At 38.7% G+C, this 20,419-nt stretch overlaps 1 protein-coding gene across 3 annotated transcripts; it reads right to left on the minus strand.

Moving 5' to 3' along the window:
- Nucleotides 1-2,642: 2,642 nt before the first annotated feature.
- On the minus strand, nt 2,643-20,123 carry RNMT (RNA guanine-7 methyltransferase). 3 transcript variants are annotated; one of them, XM_017819436.1, is made up of 11 exons: nt 20,026-20,123; nt 18,363-18,645; nt 16,062-16,194; nt 14,452-14,574; nt 13,315-13,430; nt 11,284-11,465; nt 10,525-10,689; nt 9,287-9,404; nt 7,747-7,848; nt 6,308-6,341; nt 2,643-4,464 (listed from the first exon to the last, which is right to left on the minus strand). In XM_017819436.1, the coding sequence occupies exons 2-11, from the start codon at nt 18,600-18,602 to the stop codon at nt 4,427-4,429; spliced, it is 1,251 nt and encodes a 416-aa protein (XP_017674925.1). In that variant the 5' UTR covers nt 18,603-18,645; nt 20,026-20,123; the 3' UTR covers nt 2,643-4,426. The 3 variants fall into 3 exon arrangements, with proteins under 3 accessions (XP_017674925.1, XP_017674927.1, XP_017674926.1); XM_017819438.1 differs by lacking the exon at nt 20,026-20,123 and adding an exon at nt 19,606-19,878; XM_017819437.1 differs by lacking the exon at nt 20,026-20,123 and adding an exon at nt 19,574-19,878.
- Nucleotides 20,124-20,419: the final 296 nt, after the last annotated feature.

Genomic DNA, 20,419 nt, shown 5'->3' on the forward strand with positions numbered 1-20,419 from the left:
ACCTTTAAGTTATCAAAACCTAATTGATCAAGTTAGCTTAGTTCTGCCTTACATCTGTTCTCTAAGTAACAGAAACATTCAAGGCAGTACATAAATCTATGATAGTGATGTATTACAGGGGTATGCTGTAAGGCAGGTTAAAGGAAAGCCATTTCACCAGTACAAGCACATCCATGTAAAACGCTGCACACTGAAGCTGCGAAAAAATAAACTATATTAACTGTTATTAATATAGTTTATTTATAGAAGTTGTTGTTCAGTACACAGCATTCATAATGCCATCAGCACAAGGATTCAGATTTCAGACTTTTCTCTTTAAATCTCAAGTGAGGTTTCTTGTTCAAAAACCACACTTGTCTCCACAGCTTTGGGCACTTAAATTACCTGATTTTTGTGCTTCACACTTCGGAAAACTCAGGACGCTTATTTGCATTCATAATATACAATATAGATTGTTCATTCCCTCGCTTCCATACACAGGTTCTCATTTGTGGCATACAAGGAACACCAAGAACTGAGATTATAGGACTACTGTTAATCCTGCTTGATATTAGATGAGCCATTTCTTCCTCCAGAAGCATTATTACTTTGGCAATAAGTGGATTGCAAAAGTGGATTTATTATCAGCCCCTTAAATACTCTGCAGATGTTTTAAATTTGTTGCTACCCAGCTTAACATTCCCTAAATTAACGGTTTTCAAATTCTTTAAAAACACGGTTTAGCAATTAGTATACAGCACATAATCACTTATTTTCATAAAAATATATATTAGACAAGAGAGTGCTTTATTAAATAGACTCTTACTCAAAAGGAAAACACTCATAGTCAAAGGACTGAGATGTTCATTATGTAAATTAAACTATTGAAGTGTTTCAACAGGAGAACATGTAAGATTTGCAGCACACCTGAGGGACGCCATGCCATCCAGAGGGACCTGGACAAGCTGAAGTGGGCCCATGGGAATCTCATAAGGTTTAATAGGGTGCTGCACCTGGGTCAGGGCAACCTCTGGTATAACACAGGCTGGGGGATGAACAGATTGAGAGCAGCTCTGCCAAGAACTTGGGGGTGCTGGTGGATGAGAGGCTGGACATGACCCAGCAACGTGCACTTGCTGCCCAGAAAGCCAATTGTGTCCTGGACTGCATCAGAAACAGCATGGCCAGCAGGGCAGGAGAGAGGATTCTGCCCCTCTGCTCTGGTGAGAGCCCACCTGGAGTGCTGTGTCCAACTCCAGGGTCCTCAACACAGGAAGAAAACTGACCTGTTGGAGCAGTCCAGAGGAGGGCCACCAGGGGATTAGAGGCACAGAGCACCTCTCCTATGAGGAAAGGGTAAGAGAATTGGGATTGTTCAGCATGGAAAAGAGAAGGCTTCAAGATGACCTCATGTCATGGTTTAAGCCCAGCTGAAGACGAAGCATCATGCAGTTGCTTGTTCAACCCCTCTTCTCTCTCCCTCTCCTGGTGGAATGGACAGGAGAGTCAAAGTAAAACTTACGTTGAGTAAAAAATATGTTGAGATAAGAACAGTTTAATAATTGAAAAGAAAGTAAAATATAATAATGGTAAATAATAATAATAATATTAAAAAGGAAACAAACAAGTGATGCACAATGCAGTTGTTTCACCACCTGCTGACCGATGCCAGACCCTCTTTCTGAACCCAACTCAGTTCCTCTTCCAGGTAACTCCCCCCCAGTTTATATACAGGCATGAAGTTCTGTGGTGTGGAATATCCCTTTGGTCAGTTCAGGTACCTGTCCCAGCTATGCTCCCTCCCACTGGTAGGGCACGTGACAAGGGAAAAAAAAAAGTCCTTGATTTAGAATAAACACAACTTAGCAAAAATCAGAACATCAGTGTGTTGTCAACACCATTCTCATTCTGAATCCAAAACACAGCACTGTACTAGCTAGTGAGGAGAAATTAACTCCACCCTAGCTAAAGCCAGGACACCTTAGAGCAGCCTTCCAGTATCTAAAGGGAGCATACAAAAAAGATGGAGAAGGACTTTTTACTAGAGCATGTAATGACAGGACAGCAGGGAACGGCTTCAAACTGAAAGACAGTAGATTTGGATTAGATACTAGGAAGAAATTCTTTACTATGAGGGTGGTGAGGCACTGGAACAGGTTTCCCAGAGAAGGTGTGGATGCCCCATCCCTGGAAGTGTTCAAGGCCAGGCTGGATGGAGCTCTGATTAACCCAGTCTAGTGAAAGGTGTCCCTGCCCACAGCCAGGGAATTGGAATGAAATGATATTTAAGGTCTCTTCCAACCTAGGCCATTCTGTGATTCTAAGTCTAGCTTCTTAAGTCAGGGGAGTAATCCTATAAATGTGTACTCCAAGGGGGGATGTAAAGTCCCAGTGATAGGGTAAGAGGCACACACTGAAACACAGGAGACATTTTTACTGTGAGGATGAACAAGCCCTAGCACAGGATGTTCAGTGAGGCTGTTGAGTCCATTCTTGGAGCTATTCAAAAGCTCTCCGGACATGGTCCTTGGCAACCAGCTCTGAGTGAACCTGCTTGAGCAGAGGATTTGGACCAAATGACCTCCAGAGTTCCCTTCCAACCTCAACTGTTATGTGACTATGTGATATGCTGAGATTTGCTTAAAAGAGAAAAGACACTCCACTGTATTCCCTTTCTTTTTATTATTCTTATTTCTTCCAAAAATAGCATAACAATGTACTTTCAAATGGAATTTGATACAAGAAATCTAACAAAACTAGCTTTGACGCACACAGTTTTCAAGGAAACATTTCAGCACTTCTAAAGTCAGCATTTTTCAGCTAGTTTCATGAGTACTAATTCTAGCAGACAAGGAAGTCTTGTTTTCTTAATTTCAGCAGCAGAACCGACTAATTCTACTGCTTCAGCGAAGTGAAGGTAATACGTGTTCTTCTATACAATTAAAAAAAATGAGTCATGGAGGAAAGAACATAACCCAATTACAGGGAGAAGGCAATACAACTACAAACTCAATTTGAATACTTAACTCTAATGGAAATGTTCTTTTCTAGGTTTATTACAACTTTTCAAAATACTCATGTACCATCAGAATTTCATCATTTCATCTCTACATAAACTATAGTAGCTAACAGCAGCCATCAGCTACTGTTAGACCAAAAACAGAGAGAAAAAACATGAAGTATTCAGGCCTTCTCAGTAACTGGTGGCTACAAGCACTGGAAAGCCGAGCAAACACTGCCCCAGAAATCCCTAATCCAGCTTTGAGACTAACAAGCAGTTAGGATGGTAGTGAGGCACAGTTCTGTCTCCTGTTATCACTACATTATATTTCCAAGCAAAATATTTGCCTTTAATTTGGGGATTGTTACCCACATGTATGTAGGTTCACACCCTGGCACACAGCCCTCCCTTCCAGAGTGAACTGCTGTTATCCTCAAATGTTCCACAGGCTCCCCTTCTGGTTCATGATCCACGACATGATCACGTTTCTAATGCCTTAAGGACTGCAATGAGGTCCCCATCACTACCAACATCCTATTGCCAAGCCCACTTGGAATTTTATGAAACAAGAAAGAAATGTATCCTAAGATCTGCCTAGTAAGTTTCAAGAAACATTAAAACTACCAAAAAGTCAGGAGAGTCTTTAATACAATAGAAAATGTTGTAATTTAAAGTAATTTAAGTTCAGCAGCTGTTACCGATTACCACACAGTCATATTTGGGAAAACGAAGCAGAGATTTAAAACATTAGAAATTGAGTACGTTCAGAGCAGTTTTGTACAGAACAAACTCGTTTAATCATGAAAGCACCATGAAGTGACACTATGTATCAGCAAGCAGGAAAAACAAGAACATCATGTGATTTTACCATGTAAACTACACCGTGAATACCACTAAGGTAGATTTACACTGCAGGCTCGAGCACAGCACGGAGGTACTCAAACTGACTAAGGTATTTTTTTGCTCTGCATGCAATGTAGACATACCCTCTATGTCTGAATAAATCTCATTATGAATTAACTGAGCTCTGCAGTACAGTATTTAGGCCCTCATTCTGCACCATCAAAGTCAACACTCTTCTTTCCATCAACTTCAGAAAGTGCAGGGTCAGGCTTGTAATCACAAACATACGTCTACTAACAAAACATTTGTGTCTAACATAAAGTTGTGTCAGTTCAAACACAAGTTTGGAGAGCATGCAGATTGCTTACAAATGCTTAAAAAGACTAGTTCAGAATCTTTCTTATATATACACACACAAGTCCATCTGTCACAGACAGGCAATGTAACTCTGAATCACGAGCTGCTCTAGTTTTTGGTAGTGTCCTGCACACTTCTGATAATTAAAAAATAAAAAATAAAAAAATAGTTGCCACAATGGATTTCTGACCATTCCAACTTGCACATGGATATGATCTCTTCTTGCTGCATCTGGTATGTGAAGTTTCACAGCTGCTTCTCAAATGCAAATACCAAGTAAATACCTAAAAAAGAAAATGCGAGTATTTAAAGTTTCTGCTTCCTTGGCAACTCAATTAAGTTCTCACCATGTTATCAGGTTGATATTCTGTCCAAATGACCTGTTAGTAGATTACTAAAATGATAAAAAATGTTATGGTTTCCCAATGAGTAACTCTAGCATTCAAGTCTAGCATACTTGTTTTCACAATAAAGCACAGAATGCGCAAAAGCAAAATATTTTATGTACTGCAGATAAGGTTAATGCAACACTAATTTAGTATTCAGTTAATGATATTACTGAAATGTGAATAGAATTCATAGAGTACTATGCCATTCTACACATAATTAACATTCACTTGCACATAAAAAGTCACATGCAAGTAAGTTAAGACCCCTTCATACACACAGTAATGGACAATTAGGGATGAAATTATCAACTTCTTTTTTAATTGAAAAGTGAATAAACTCATGACACATATTATTAATTTTGCTTTTAAAATTTGCATGGACAAAGAAGAAATTATAAGTCCAGAACAGTATGATTCCAGTAATGGATATTCGTAAAGTCCACACCAGCACCCTTGGAAAACTCTTACTTGGCACATAATCAATGCCAGCAAGTTGGATGTTCTTGTGCTCCAGACCAGACAGACACGTTAAACCAGTTACTTGAGGCCATGAGTCTAATAAACATTTATGGATTTCCACTTTTATTTTAATGGATGAGGTGTCATAGCTACATTGCAAATCTTTCAAGACAAGCCTATCAGACATTCCTCAGCAACAAAGCAAAGTTCCACGCAATAAGCAAGCTATCAGAAGCTCTGTATTCCAAATCTCTCTGGAAAACAAGACTACTTAGGAAACACAGTAATCACTGAACTTCTAAAGGTATAAAAAGCTCCTCTCAATTCGATTAATAGTGTACATAATACTTCTACATTCCTGGAATTAATATCTTCCTTATGATTCACGCCTTTTAAAATTCAATAATAATTTAAAAAAGCAGATTGAAGATTTTTTCATTTGTGAATTAAACAGCATTTTTTGTTTGCTTTCAAATCACTAAAACAATCAGAACAATGGCCTGCAAAAATGCAAATGCTGATTGGCTGCACTTACACAGAATTGAGTAAAAATCTCTGCAGGAATCAATTTTTATCCTTAGAATTGTCAGTCCCTTATAACTGAGTTTTTATTGAACTCAACATCGGAAAAATCCAATATCAAACGTTTTCCATCACATGTGCTCACATAATTTCAAAACATATTTAATGCCTTTGCAGTGTCTGAGGCACTGATTTTTTCTCTTCTCTTTATAAAACATTCAAATACCTCTTCACTATTCATGTTTTAATTGCTTCTTCCTGATATATGTATCACTACAGGAAAAGAGTAAAGCTCTGGTCCCTGTCTTCTCCAAACAGGTTTGTATTATTTTTGGTGAATGTATGTCCCAACTGGAGTTTGTTTTCTAGTTGACTGATAATGGTATAATATCCAAGTGTACCATACAGAAGCGTAGTATTTAATCCTCTAACACTAGCAAAATAATTCTTTAACACTGGTATCATTTTTCATACATCCCAAGTAAAGGATAGTTCCAAAACTATTTTAGCCCAAAAGTTTGCGTGTTAGAAGGTATTTAAAAAAAAAAAGGCAAAATTTTAACTATTTTATGCATTTTCCCTCCAATTTCTTGAGATGTGTGCACTACGTAATGTATCCACAGGCATTTGAATTACACAAATAATAACATCTTGTTACATTTAAAATTGGTATTTTCTTCCATAACCAACAGGCTATTTTACACACTTTCCACAGCAGTTATTCAATCAATACTGAGTTTTCAAAAATATTACTTACTTGTTGCTTCCCATTCAGATTTACTCAAGGTTCCCTAGAAGGTGACAAAAAAAGCCACAGTTTCAACAAAAATGAAGAAGCAATAAAACACAGATTTAACTCAGGATAATCAATCTTTTACATTGACTGGCTATTTAGGGACAAGAAGAGCATTACTGTAGACCACAGATACTCATAACTCCAATAACTATGATGGGGACGAATTGGAACACCCCAGACAACAGAACACACCTAAATCATCCAGGTATAGGAAAATGGGCCAACAGACTGTTGGTCTGGATGCCTCTGCAATGCAGAGCATGCTGGGTGCATCACCACACATCAGTGTGACTTGACCTGGCTGAAGCTGCTGTTTCCAGCCCAAGATACCCAACACTTGCACAGAAGTGAAGAAAAGGCCCTGTATCGCGGTGCTGCCACCTTCCCCAGGAACACTGCCTGCCTCCACCTAATACTTGCCCACAGAAACTCTATTTGCAAGATACTAACTCCCAATCCAACTCAGACATTCTGGAAAAAACAGTCTGCCATCCAGCCTAGGAAATCTATTCCCAGCTCAGTCAACCACACAAAATCAGGGCAAGCCCACAAGTAAAAAGCTGCTGCCATTTACCCCACCAATTAAGAAACATCAGGTAACAACAACAAGCTGGTTTTTTGCTCTGCCCACTCCATCTCCTTCCCACGAGTTCTCACTGGGGACACAATTCAGTCCATATGCTACCCACTCACCAACCCTGACCAAGAAAAAAAGCATCTGGCAAAAAAAAGTCTTTGGTCTGACTTGGCCACTCTCATGTTCTTAAGCCTATTTCTTAAAAGAAGCAGTTTGCTTTTTAAAGTTTTTAGATTTCAAATATTGAAAGCAGTTTTTTTTTCCTTCTTGATGTAGGACTTCTATATGTTTTTACATATACAGTAAAAGGACTATATCCTCAAGAATTCAGAGCACAAACAGTGGATGAACCAATGATTAAAAAAAGAAACATCCAAGTGGAAAAACTTCAAGGTGACCAGCCCCATGCTGTATCTGTGACAGCAAAAAGGATGATTTCAAATATGTATGGTGTCATGAACAAAGTTTTCAACTTTCCTATGAGAGGATTGGAACTAAAACTTTAAATCAGTAGTGCGGATATGCAGAAACATAAGAAGATTCTTCAAATTAAGAGCAGTTAGAAAGAAGAAGATGGAGAAATATCCTTTCCCTTTCACAATATTACAGATTTCTTAACAGCTACCAAATTAAGTGAATTTGATTCTTTAAGTATAGGATATAGATTAAATTAACTCCTCAGCCCTGCAGCTCTACAATTTTTCAAATGCAGAGAGACATTCACACTAATTCTACTGCAGTTGAAATGAAGGCACCACATATCCAAAAGGTCAGGACCTCAATTTTAGACACCACTTGCTCTACTGAAGTTGAAGAAACTTACCAATGGTAACTTTGCCTTGCCATCTTTCATGAACTCTTTTGCATGCTCATAATCATCAGGTTTATCAGAAACAAGCCTGGAATCACCAGATGTAGAATATGGCTGGAAAACATAAGAAACATAAGAAAAAACATTAATTGCATAGTAAGATACATTAATCACATCAGTCATGGGTTTGTCACAACAAAGTCCAGAACAGAAGTCAGTAATTCTTAAAGAAGATTTTAAATTTAGGTCTCTTCTTTATAGTACCCTAAGGAACAGGTCTGATACTCCGTACTTACCAGGAAATTAGTATACAACTGATTCTTCAAAACTAAGAAATACTTAGTAAGGATGCCCGTTACAAACAATCTGTATGTAACAATTCAGTCCTCAATTGTAAGTGGCCACTACTTTAAGATAACTCTCACTTTTCTAAGAACACAGATGGTATGTCAAAGGCCATGTCACCATGCTACTGACAGTGAGTCCACACACAGCACTGGCACTTTCAGAGTCAACGAGGACAGTCAAGTTCACTTGCAGTCCATGTGACTCAATTTAGTAAGTCACCAGATACTTGACTTGATAGTTTTATGCTGAAGAATTCTACTGTTTGGGGGAAAAGGGAAACACAGAGAACTGTGAGTAAAACCAAAGCCTCAGAGGTGGCATGGAAAAACTTCTCTGAAGCTGCTAAAGTCATCCAGGATAAGAGCCTGAGGATAAAATATGCAAAAAAAATTGGGCAAAACATAAGTTTGGTTAGAGTCAAGTACCATTTTCTTCTATGAACACAGCCTGTCTTTTTATTCCTACAAAGATTCCTTTCTGTCTTTTCACTCAATATTCCTTGCACAAAGATAGAGCTTTCAGTCTCTCTTTGCTGAGGAAGAAATGGATTACAGCCACCACTATCTGACACCTGGCATGACTCTTGTGCTTCTGTTTCCTACTTCATAAAAACGAAAACTTTGCCTCAAACTTGAAATATTGTCTTCCAAACTTGAATCACTCAATGGGGTGCTGGTGCCCAGTGATGGCAGCAGGGGCTGCAGAGGTGGCTTCTGTGAGGACACACACAGCTGGTTCCACCAGCTCCAACAGAGCCATCTCAGGGCACAGCTGAGTGAAACTGAGCCTGGGAACAAGCAGTAGGTGAGAGAATGGTATGTTTAGGTTTGTCTATGTTTCTCACTTTCCTACTACTTTTTTTTTTGGCAATAAATTAATCTTCTCCAAGTTTACTCCGTTTTGTCTGTGACGGTAATTGCTAAGTAATCTCCTTGAATTTATCTTGACCCACAAGGGTTTTTTTTCCTGTTTTCTCCCCCCATCCTGTTGGGAAGAGGGAACAAGAGAGGAGGCTGGTGGGTGTCCAGCAGGCAGTCAAAGTCAACCCACCACAGTCGCACTTTCAGTTCCAGGAATTAAATTCTTTCTATTGGTAGTCCCTAATTAATTGCAAAATGTTCACAACAGGAATTTCCATTATTCCACAAATAATTAACAAGAAGTAAAATGCTATTAAAATGAAACAAGTCAACTCCAAATTTACCTCCAAGGCCTGCATTCTCCTTAACAGCATTTTATGCTCCTCGTTCTTGATTTTTTCTTCATAGAATTCCCGAAATGTCATTTTATAGACTAATTTCATACCGTGCTTCTTCGCCATTCTGTCAAAATAATAAGTTTAGTTAGGGAAGCCTCAAAATTATTGTAGCTTTATTTTCAAAGGAACAATTTTAAGCCACAGTGACATCTTATGGTATTCAGTAGGATTACACTTTTTCTAGAATTTTTTTTTTTTTAGTTAAGACATTTAGATGAAAAAAGCAGCAGTACCACCACAAACTGTACTTTTTTTTTTTTTTTAATTAGGACAAAAAAAATCTAGGCAGAAATTATTTACAAACATTTTAATAGAAAAATTACTCTTCTCCCAAAATACAGAACTTCCAGACAGACTACACTCTTTTCACTGCAGTATCCATCATGTCAGATATTAGGGATATATTTCAAGAACTTATTTCTATTAGATTTAGTGCCTTACATCTCAATTATATGTAGACACTGTGGACATGCAGCACTCAGTTATAGCTGTCAGTGACAAATGCTGGGATTTTTCATAGAGAACTACAAATAAAGTGTGTGAGAATATACAGGCTTGATGGGAAAGCTTAATATTGTTTCAGCATTCTGAGCTTGAATGGCAGGAAAAACCCCAACACGGAAACATTTGCCCGTACCTCAGAACACAGGCTGGGAAAGGCAAATCTGAGTTCACACAGAGGAAACAGTAAAATGTATGCTCAGAGATGAAGAAAAAATAAGTCATAGGAAAAATCCTACAAACATTCAAAGAAAGTTGTAGAAGACAAGAAAGAAGCATCACAATGAAGAGGTCACAAAAGAAAGCTTCTTGAAGGACTAAAAAAAACATAGAAAGAAATCCCTCAGGAAGTTAAGTTCAAAGAAGAAAAAGTTGACAGCAGTAAAGTTTTGCTGACAGATCAAACATATCAGATACAGATGTTCTTGTCTGAGACCTAGCTCAAGTCTTCACAGTTTCTGACCAGAGCACCCTCAACTGTGTGCAATGGACAGTGGTTGTGGATGGAAATGCAAGAAACCTCTGCATTTGGAACAACAACAAAAAAAACAAAGAACTGAAAAATACAATAAGAAAACCAAAACATTATTTTCTGCAAGTGTTATGCAATAACATATAAACTAAACAAATATTTATTATGTTCCACAGCTGTCATTGTAAAATGAATTCAAAACTTAACTTACTCTTCCAGTAATGGAAAGTAAACCAAGAACTCAGGGACATCAACCACTTCTTCCAAGTGGAAATCATACTTGCAGCCAAATAAAGGATAGTCTCCCTTCTTTTCAAATTTTACATTGTACACATCATTCCCAAATGAATTTGTTTCTGAAGCTTCAAGTCTCTTTCTATAAAATGAGATATAAACAAACATTAATTGACTAGTATTTAGCAGGCAGAGAAAACTACACATAAGAGGCCTGAAAGTGTTTCTCACAGTACTGGAATATTCAATGATCTCTCTAGTTTCCCACCTTCCTTATCTAATAAGGAAATGAAACAATGAAAGGAAGCCACATGCTAGGTTTGAACAGTTTATCATTCCTATACAACACAACAAGGACTTAATGGACCTAGAAGATTAATCTTTAGCCCAGACAATCTACATGGACAAGACAGGCTTCTTGGAACAACCACAAAACCCTGACAGTTTTTCCCTGGGCTGTAGCCATTTTGCCACTATTTAAGTCACTAAAGAGGGCTGAAGTGTATGAAGACCTATTCTCTATACCAGAAGAGCCTGGGTGCAAGAGACAAGGATTAGTATTGATTTACCTGTTTGAGTCAGCTTCATGAGTGAGATTTTTTTTGACTAGAATCCAAAATTTTTGCAAAAAACCTCACTTCTGTTGCTCAAATGTATTGGAGCACTGCAAGAACAATTAGCACTTAACAAGGCTTCACAGACTTTTGAAAGACTAATAGAATATAAAAGTACTTACACAAGTTCAAAGCTATTTGGAGTTGTGCCAATGAAATAACCTCCAGGAGAGAGGTTCCCACAAGCATTTTTAAGCATCATGTCAGCCTGCTCATATGTCTCAAATGAGTAATGGTAAACAAATTGACAGCTGCAAATGTCAAAGCGCATACCTGGATCATTATATTTGGAAGACAAGAGATCCTGAAATAGATTTAAAAGAAACAAAAGCTACAGAAACAAGCATGATTCACTTAAATCTTCCAACAAATACACCACGCCCGTAATCCTTTTAAATTTTTCCTTTCAGCACTCATTCCTTCACAAGTTAACATGGACAAGATGAAAAAGGTAAGAGTAAGAAAAAGTTCTCTGCTACACAGAAAACCATACACAATATTTAGGAACACCAAGAATACACACAATTCCAAAGTTATCATGTCCTCAAATTATTTTCATGTTGTCAAGTAACACCACTGCACCTGAAAGGCCAAAACCCAAATCAGTTACCTAGTAGTTTCCACAGGTTCTTTACTGTTGAGAGTTTATAACTGGCCACCGTTTAACTGGAAAAAACTACTGTAATAAAATGAATTTTCAGTTTACTAAGTCTCAGAGAATGAGAATTGACCCATTAACCATATATTTGAGAGGAGAAGGAGCTGTTTTAAATATGGTGGTTTGCTCTGACCACCAAGTTGTATTTGTCTGTATTCTCACATACATACATGCATCCTAACACGCTCCTACCCACTCCAGACCAAGTAACTAAAATCTGAAGAACCTGAAGCCCTTGGAATTTGTCAGGTTAAAGCCTGCCAAAGTTTGACCCTGTACTCAGCAGTTCTTTTAAGTCTTCTTGATCAGACTTCTTTTATACAATACTAGTAGCAACACCATAGACAACACGGGAGCATACAAGTTCTCCCAAGACACAAGAAATGCATTCTGTATTTAAAATATTTCATACTTAACAGTTCTACCCAAGTTCCTCTTCTCTCACACACTTTCCATCCACCCATTCACTCACTCCCAAACTTCAGTAGTTCATGCCACAGTCAACATTCCTCACATGGCAAGATAAAAACAGACACTTCACATACCAATAGCAATTTTATCTGTTCATTTAATCCTCCTCCACATTTTAAGAAAGATTCAAGGAAGTGAGAAACAGAGGTGGGCAGAATTAAAGAGCTCAAAGAATGAGATTTTGCAGGATATACAACATTCGTGATAGAGATACAAAGCCAGGGAAATGAACTTTTGTGTGCAAGGATAGACTCTCTCCCCGAACTGTAACTTTGAGCCAAGAGAAATTACATGAACCTGCAACAGACTATTTCTCAGAAGAAGGAAAGACAACCAAGAATTCAGCAAACAACTCTTTCTGTAAGGCTGAGAACAGGTTCAGCTTTTCCATAGATAAGCTGGAACCAGGTAGGTTCTGCACCTCAGCCTACAATCAGCAGGGTACTCTCAGCCTGCATTTCTAGGAAGCAAAAGCAGTTCTGGCTACAAGACCGCCTCCTAAGCCTCAGAAATGCATTCACCATTGCCTCCTGACAGTCTAAGAAACCTGTTCTATCATACAAGTTTTGAAGATACAAGTAACTAAAATGCAGCTAGAAAAATAAAATGGGATAAGCAAAATGTACAAGTCAAATCAGAAAAGGTCCTTCATTTATTCCATTATTTAAAAAAACATTCACCAAGGTAGTTTCCAACATCCCATGCTGCCTCACAGAAATTCCAGAGGTGAGAAGTTGTTGTGTTCCCCTTGTCAAGTAAAAGAGACTGAAATCACCAGATTGATTATCTGAAAAAGACATTCAGGCTTCAAGAATATCACACTGTACAACAGCAGTAAAACACATCTAACTACATCTTAAGCAACTTTCCAGTAACTCATATGGCTGATTCTCCTGGTAGTACAATAATCTGATCTTAAACAAATATATGTCCAAAAATATTATAGCACTACCATCAACTTCCTATACTTACTTAACAAAAGAATGTTAAATCTCCAAAATATTACAAAGCATAGAAACTGTACCTTGGTACTATCTGCTTGTATGAATTCTGCATCAAAAATGTGTTCATTATATCGACACCGGGCTTTCATTTCTTCATATCGGTGCTTGCACTGCTGCACAGAAATGTCAGCAATATCTATGTATGAAAAGATAATTAAAAAAAAAAAAAAAAAGAGGTGTATAAACTGCTCTCCAGACAAGAAAACTGGAATGATTATTGGAATACAGAAGGTACAATATGGCAGGGATAAAAAACTGATCTTCAGTTTTGTTAAAACAGTTCAAGTCTCAGGGATTCTCATTCTTACTGTTCTTACAAATATAAAAGATATTGAAATGCAATTATTTTTGATATGTTACATCATGAGAAATTTTTTTAAATTCTAAAACTGTTCCTTTCTCAGGCAGCGAGCTTCTGACAATATGCAATGAATTTACATAAGAATTTTTAAGTAAATGAATTAACTGTATTTGAATACTGCCCATTGGAAAATGCAAGAAAGTACTGCAAAATGTAGAATACCCAGAATAATTCCCACTTATGGGAATTTTATGGATTTTTAGTATCTAATTAAATATGAAGTTAAGTAATACTTCCTCTGATTATCCTTGGGATACTTTTTGGGAAAAAGGAAGACGGTATCTTCCTGTAAATATCTAAGCAAATTATTCAAACGACATTTTTTTATTTAGCTTTCAGCTCTTTCCCCTTTCTTAGTCTGAAAATTTTAATACCCAAGACCACTTTTTGTCACAATATTGTGGGGTTTATGTGTTTTTTAAATTCTGTGTGTGTTTTCAGAACAGTTAAAAATACTACAAGAGATCAGATGTGGGAGATAAGACATAAAATACAAAATGTCAATGTTTTCCTGAGTGCCACATTTTGCCTAAGACAATCTATGGCAGTTCTGTGATTCTTTAGTGATACTAGCTTGTATTTAGGAGTTGAACTGAAAGCTAAATACACAGAAAACCAATGATTCTTGTATTTCTGCTGGCAATGTCTTCAGGTTAAAAGACAAAATAAGATTTTTTGACAAAAGATGTTCATTGCATTCTTGGGCATAGTGGAAAAAAAAATAAAATACTGGAGATGTACTTTGTCTTCCCATAGATCAGTGATGTACTTTCACTAGAAAGTTATGTCTTCTTACCAGTACAGACGAGTTTTTTAATTCTGCCTTTTTTCCATTTCAGTAAGTCTCCACCTTTGCCACATCCTAGATCCAGAACAGTTATATCATTCTTTTTCTGTCGTACCCGGTCTATAAATTCACCTAGAAAAATAAAAAGAGGAAACATATATACACGTCTCTGTACCTCACTTGTATTGCACATAGAAGCCTAAAGGACCAAAAGGGTTTGAGAATTTTAAAACACCTCAGACCTTACTTTGCCTATAAGTCTTCTTAATATTTAAGTCTAGACTTAAATGTCTAGAATGATGAAAGGAACCACAAACTTTTAAAACTATAGAGAAGATAATGAATATTTTCTGTGCTTAATGTGCTCTGTGTGGAACATGACTGAAGCTCTGAACTGTTTCCCTGGCTGAGGCAAAACTGCACATGGCTAAACAACCACCCTGTGAATGTGTAGGGAAACAGGGTTCCCTTTCATTACAATTATAATGAAGGCAGCTGTTATTTGAAAGTATGGGAAAACCTTTTGCAGAAGAGTAAAAGCCAATTAAACGCATCAGCCACAACAACATCTCTTCCTGGTCACTCTACAAAAACGAATAATGTTTTCCACTCACTCTCCCAGGCCTTGCAATAACATTACCTATTTGTTCACTGCCTTTTTACCCTACATACACTAGTTTCATTTTCTCTTCTATCTCCACTCTGTCTAGATTCCCTCTGCTCTGACTGATGTTGGCATATTATGTAAAACATATCAGCATGCTAGCAACTTTTCTTCACAGTAAGAGACATGAAATATGTTTTGATACAACTGCTACAAAGCCACACTGCTGAAATTCCCTATGACAGAAAGGCTTCAACACAGGCTTCAGGAACAGCTTTATATAAATCTAAATATTGCTTCTAACTGCTCTGATACAACACAACAAAAAGCAGCATGCTGAGACAAATGGTGCCAACATCTCCTGGCACAGATCCCTCTTCATGAACCTGTGTGGCTGTGCCGATAAGTCTTTCCTTTGTTGGCAGATATCTGATGGTTTTGTTTTCTCACTTAGGAATTAATCTGTGGGACAGTGGATTTTGCCTTCTAATAAAAACCTGCTGATTCTTAAAGAATTACATCCTCTAGTTTTTTATCTCTTAAACCACTGACTACGGGTGACAAAGAAAATATTTATGTGTTTAAGTTTCCTGCAGAACTGTTTAACCAAGACCAGAGCCCAGACTGCGTTGGGAAAATGGCTAATGAATTATTTGAGCTAGACTTAAATAATAAGAACAGCTCAATCTAAGAACAGATCGTTTCTTTATGATGTAAAGCTGTACTTTTCTCTGCAAAAATGTCACGAAGAACAGTTTCCAGTATGAACTTTTTCTGCTTTTTAAGTCAGCTGATCTTTAAAACTTTACCATACGTTTGGCACTCCAACAATATAAAACAGTATCACAGAGATTCAAATTAAATATAAACACTTCACTGCAGTAGAAAAACTTACTACGTATTATGAGACTGTCAATCGAGTAGGGAAACAAAAAAGTTACCTTTTGATACAAAAAATGGTTACATTTTACTCAATCACTTTGATTGATCTAAGCGATGAATCAAAGAAGCTTACCAATGAGGACACTCTTCGTCCAATTATTAAAGTTTCGGAGGTAGAATATGCGAGACTGGCTACGTTTTTCCAATCCAACTTCTTGAAGTTCATTATAATGTGCAGCTACAGCTTGCCCGTGGCCTATCTCGGACTGCAGAAATGAGACGAAGGAAGAGACTCAAGCAGTGAATTTTCTTTATTACTTTTTCATTTAATCAAAAGACACACATGTTCAGTTCAAGAATTTAAGAAAGCAAACAAGCAATACTATGAAGAGCACCACCATTATAAAGAGATTTCCCATATGTGTCCTGAAGCTCATGTCCTTTAAAAATTTAATCCCTTTTTCAGTTCATTCAAGTAATTTCCAAGGGATGATACCCAGCATCTTTCCCTCATAGAAATACTTTCAGTTCTCTAATACTCTCACCGCTCTCAAAGAATCAGTTTCACTTCCCTTAAGCCTGGGACTGAAGAAAAGGATGTTCCTTCTCCAGGAACTTGAAGACTCTTCAAAGAGCTTGTTTCAGAAATTCAGTGTTTTCACCGACAGAAGTGTATAAACTGCCAATTTAACCAAAATGCCAACTAGCCAATGCTGCATAAAGCCCCAGGTGGATGGACCCCACTGCCAGAGCTTTAAGCAGACCATGTTAAGGGAATGAGGAATCACTTAACAATATATTCTATCTCATGCTTTACAATTAGCTACAGAAATGTCTTTGATTTAGCCTTAACTTTAAATACTCCAAGAGATTTCTGTCCCATGTTACAAAGAGAAGCAATCTACACCCAGATATTATGCTCCCAACATTTCTTCACCTTGAAAATAATCTTCAGCTATATACATGAAATGAAAATAAATTATAAATAAAGTAACAGAACACAGAGAACCAACACAAATTCTGTGAGGCACAAAAGCATTTGAAATAACAGTACAAATCAGAATGAAGGATTCTCAGTTAAAATATAAAAACATGCTACAAAGCCCAGACAGTATGAATCCATACAACCATCAAAAGCATTCCCCAGAGTTGACTACAAAAGCAAATTTCCCAGGATCTTACTATTCAAATAGCTGTTCCTCAAGGGAAAAGAAGGTTTGACTGACTTTAAGATAACAAGTGAATTCTTCAGTGTTTCATATACATATTTGCTAACCTTCAGAACGAATACAGATGTAGTTGTCTGGAATCTCCATGACCCCATCATCTGTTTATTACCAAACCAGGCTGACTGATACTAACAAATATTTTGACCACTTCTGTTCTTTTTTAGGGTAAGCACAGATGGCTCTCTGAATGGCAACTGAAGGTGACATAAGCTAGAACGGCTTAGACAAGTGTTGGGGACATACTCATACAAACCATTAACATCTCAGCTCTGCAAAGAGCCATCAGCAATAACATCTAGATCCTGGCAGATATGTTCAATCACTTCTCTCCACCCTTAAGCTACACAAAAACAATGTATTTCTTGTTCATCTAAACCTTATCCCACATTGTTAAAAAGATGAAAGGGTTCATAATGTTTCTACCACAGCGAAGGGCACCCTTTATTTTACCAGACTGCTTAGCCATAAATTAACATCCTGGGAAAATTCTGGACAGAGAAACAAAACGTTAGGTCAAAGACATTTTCCAACTACACTTAAACATCCCAAAAGGTCAAAATTAGACTGGATATTAAAGCATCGGTTTCTACAAGCTCATACATAATAAACGACAGCATCATATAAAACATTACCGTTTTCACCCTCCCAATTAAAAGGGCATATATTTTCTGCTACTTTTGTAGTCTTAAAAATCTTAAATCTTTCAGTACTTCACTTTGTAAACAAATTAGACTTAAGTTATATCACAGAGGATGCAGTTTGCAGAGTTTTGTAAACCATACAATACCTTACCGATGAAATGAAAGGACAAAATTATCTTATGGAAGAACCTCCCAAGCACAGGTTAACTGCTCTAACACACAGCAAAACAACATACACGAGATCTGAGTTCAAGATACAGGACTTGGACTAATGCCAGTAAACCCTACACTACCAGACTGCTACCACACAAATGATGGAAGGACAGTCTTAGAATTAGACTAAGCATGTACTGAGACTAACATTCTGATTACCAGCCCTCTTTCTCTTCTGTGAAGACAACATAATTTGTGCACCTGTTATTTTGCTAGGAAGCTACCCACATACTTTGATATTTGGTGTTTCATGCTGGTTCACATATGCTTAGCATAAATATTTTCAATCTTTTCTTGAGCTAAGGCTTTGAAAAAACGATTTGAAAACAACTCAAAATAAATGATACTCACTATTTTCTTCGGAGGTTCATCTGCAGAATCTAAATTCTTCCTCTTTGCTCTACCGTCGTGATCACCATGACCAGCTTCTTTTTCATTTGCAATGGGCTGCACTGTACCTGAGGTGGAACTGTCACCTTCACCCCCACACCCAAGAACCAAATCTGACTCTGAAGTACCAGGTGTTTTTTCCACTTCTTCAACCGAACTCTTCTCTACTTCCTGTTCTTCTGTCTTGGTTACATCAGCCATTTTTGGCTGGTTAGTCTCCTTGTCCACTGATCAGAATGGAAATCTATAGAAGGGAAAGAAACAAAACACCAAAGATTTTCAGTGTTGAATTTCACTTACTGGTGGTTACAATCGTGACTTTCAAACATAACACTGGCATTATAAAAGCATAACATGCTTTTGCCCTACACAACATATAGACTTCAAATTTGACTAGTTATTTCATAAAGAAAGCACAATTAAATACTCAGAATTTCAAAGTACTCTTATAATAAGATCAAATTAAGATAAATCTTTACTCTTCATGTTTGAGTCTTTCCGAAGTGTCTTTCCTAAGTATATGATTCAACTGCAACGTGTTATTGGTTTTGAGACTGTAAACTCCCTCTTTCCCTCCCTGTAAAAGGTAACCTACAAATCACTTTTTTTTTTAGAAACACGAGTTCTTTCAAATTAGTAAATTCATTATTTAACCTGATATGCTTTAAAATGGAGGTCCTCAAGATGTTTTTTTACTAGCAAGTTTTCATATCAGTTGTGGATTTTCCAGTTTGTCAAGAATACCCACTATGCTCCAAGCCAACCTGGAATATTCAGTTGCAACTGCATTCCCGCATCCCTATTTCACAAATACCCACACAGCCCACAGGGCTGCAAACCACTGCCACAAAGCTCGTTTGGTCTGTGGCACATCCTAGCCTTCTTTACACTTGTTCTTCTTTCACCAGTTCTTCTTTACACCATCATCAGGACACAGGGCATTTACTTTGTAGTAAGACACAGGAGGGGGCAATTTAGCAACTCCTTAACAAAAATTTGGCAAATCCATAACAAAAACCATGCACAGTCCACCGTATCCAGGCTCGCCTCTTACTGCCAGAACACATCCATTAAGGGGGCCACTACACAGAGACACCAGAGCAGCTCTCCTCAAAACAGATGGCCTCAGAGTGCAAACTTGTAGAAACAATCTCTCCACTACGCCGCAGCACCTGACTCAGTCTCCAAAGCAGCAGCAGCGCACCCTTCCTTATGCTCTCGCGGCTATTCCAAGCAGATGGTTTGATGGGCTAAATTGTGAAACGATCCGACTTTCACAACCAAGCGCCCAGGGGGAGCAGAAGCTCCTTCGCGGGAACAGCCGGCGAGCTCAAAACGCCTGGAGCGTGGGGAAAGGGGGGAGAGGGGAGGGGGAGAAAAGTGGGCGAACGGGTCCGCCGGCCTCGGGATGCGCCCCTTCCTTCCCCTCCCTCCCTCCCTCCCTTCGCCCGTTACGCGGCCGGGAGCCCTCGGGAGCCCTCGGGGCCTCCTCGCCCGTTAACGGCGGCGCCGACGCTTCCCCGCGCCCGCCCGGCCCCGCTCACCCCGCCCGACCCGGGGCACCGCCGCGGGTCCGCCCGGGGGCAGGCAGGGAGGGAGCGACGGAGGGAGGCCCGGCACTCACCCGGCCCAGCGCTCCGCCATCCCTGTTTGAGGAAGTGACGAGCGTCACGTCCGGGGGATGGAGCGGGGGAAGGGATGAAAGGAAGGAGTGGGAAAACACGGCGCTGCGCGCGCGCGGTGTACCCTGGGGAACCCGTGAGGGGCGGCTGAGGGAGCTGGATGTGTTTGACCCGCAGGAAAGGAGTCTCGGGGCATCTCGTCGCTCTCTACAACTCCCTGAAAGGAGGGTGCAGTGAGGCAGGAGCCGGTCTGTTCTGCCGTGCCTGCAGTGAGAGGCCCCGAGAAAATGGCCTTAAGCTGAGACAGGGGAGACTCAGATTTGATATTAGGAAAAAAAAATCGCTGTTAGTGTGGTCAGGCATTGGTCAGGGAGGTGGTGGAATCACTGTCCCTGG

This window comes from Lepidothrix coronata, unplaced genomic scaffold (genome assembly GCF_001604755.1).
Source record: "Lepidothrix coronata isolate B3197 unplaced genomic scaffold, Lepidothrix_coronata-1.0 Scaffold75, whole genome shotgun sequence".
NCBI classification, from domain to species: Eukaryota; Metazoa; Chordata; class Aves; order Passeriformes; family Pipridae; genus Lepidothrix; species Lepidothrix coronata.

What these genes read in the sequence shown, in the direction of transcription:
- RNMT (XM_017819436.1), bottom strand. Translation starts at nt 18,602, where the DNA reads ATGGCTGATGTAACCAAGACAGAAGAACAGGAAGTAGAGAAGAGTTCG. An exon ending in GCAAGGCAAAGTTACCATTG is followed by an intron (nt 6,342 to 7,746) that starts GTAAGTTTCTTC and finishes GTCACCTTCTAG; the next exon opens with GGAACCTTGAGTAAATCTGA. An exon ending in ATCTGAATGGGAAGCAACAA is followed by an intron (nt 4,465 to 6,307) that starts GTAAGTAATATT and finishes TTTCTTTTTTAG; the next exon opens with GTATTTACTTGGTATTTGCA.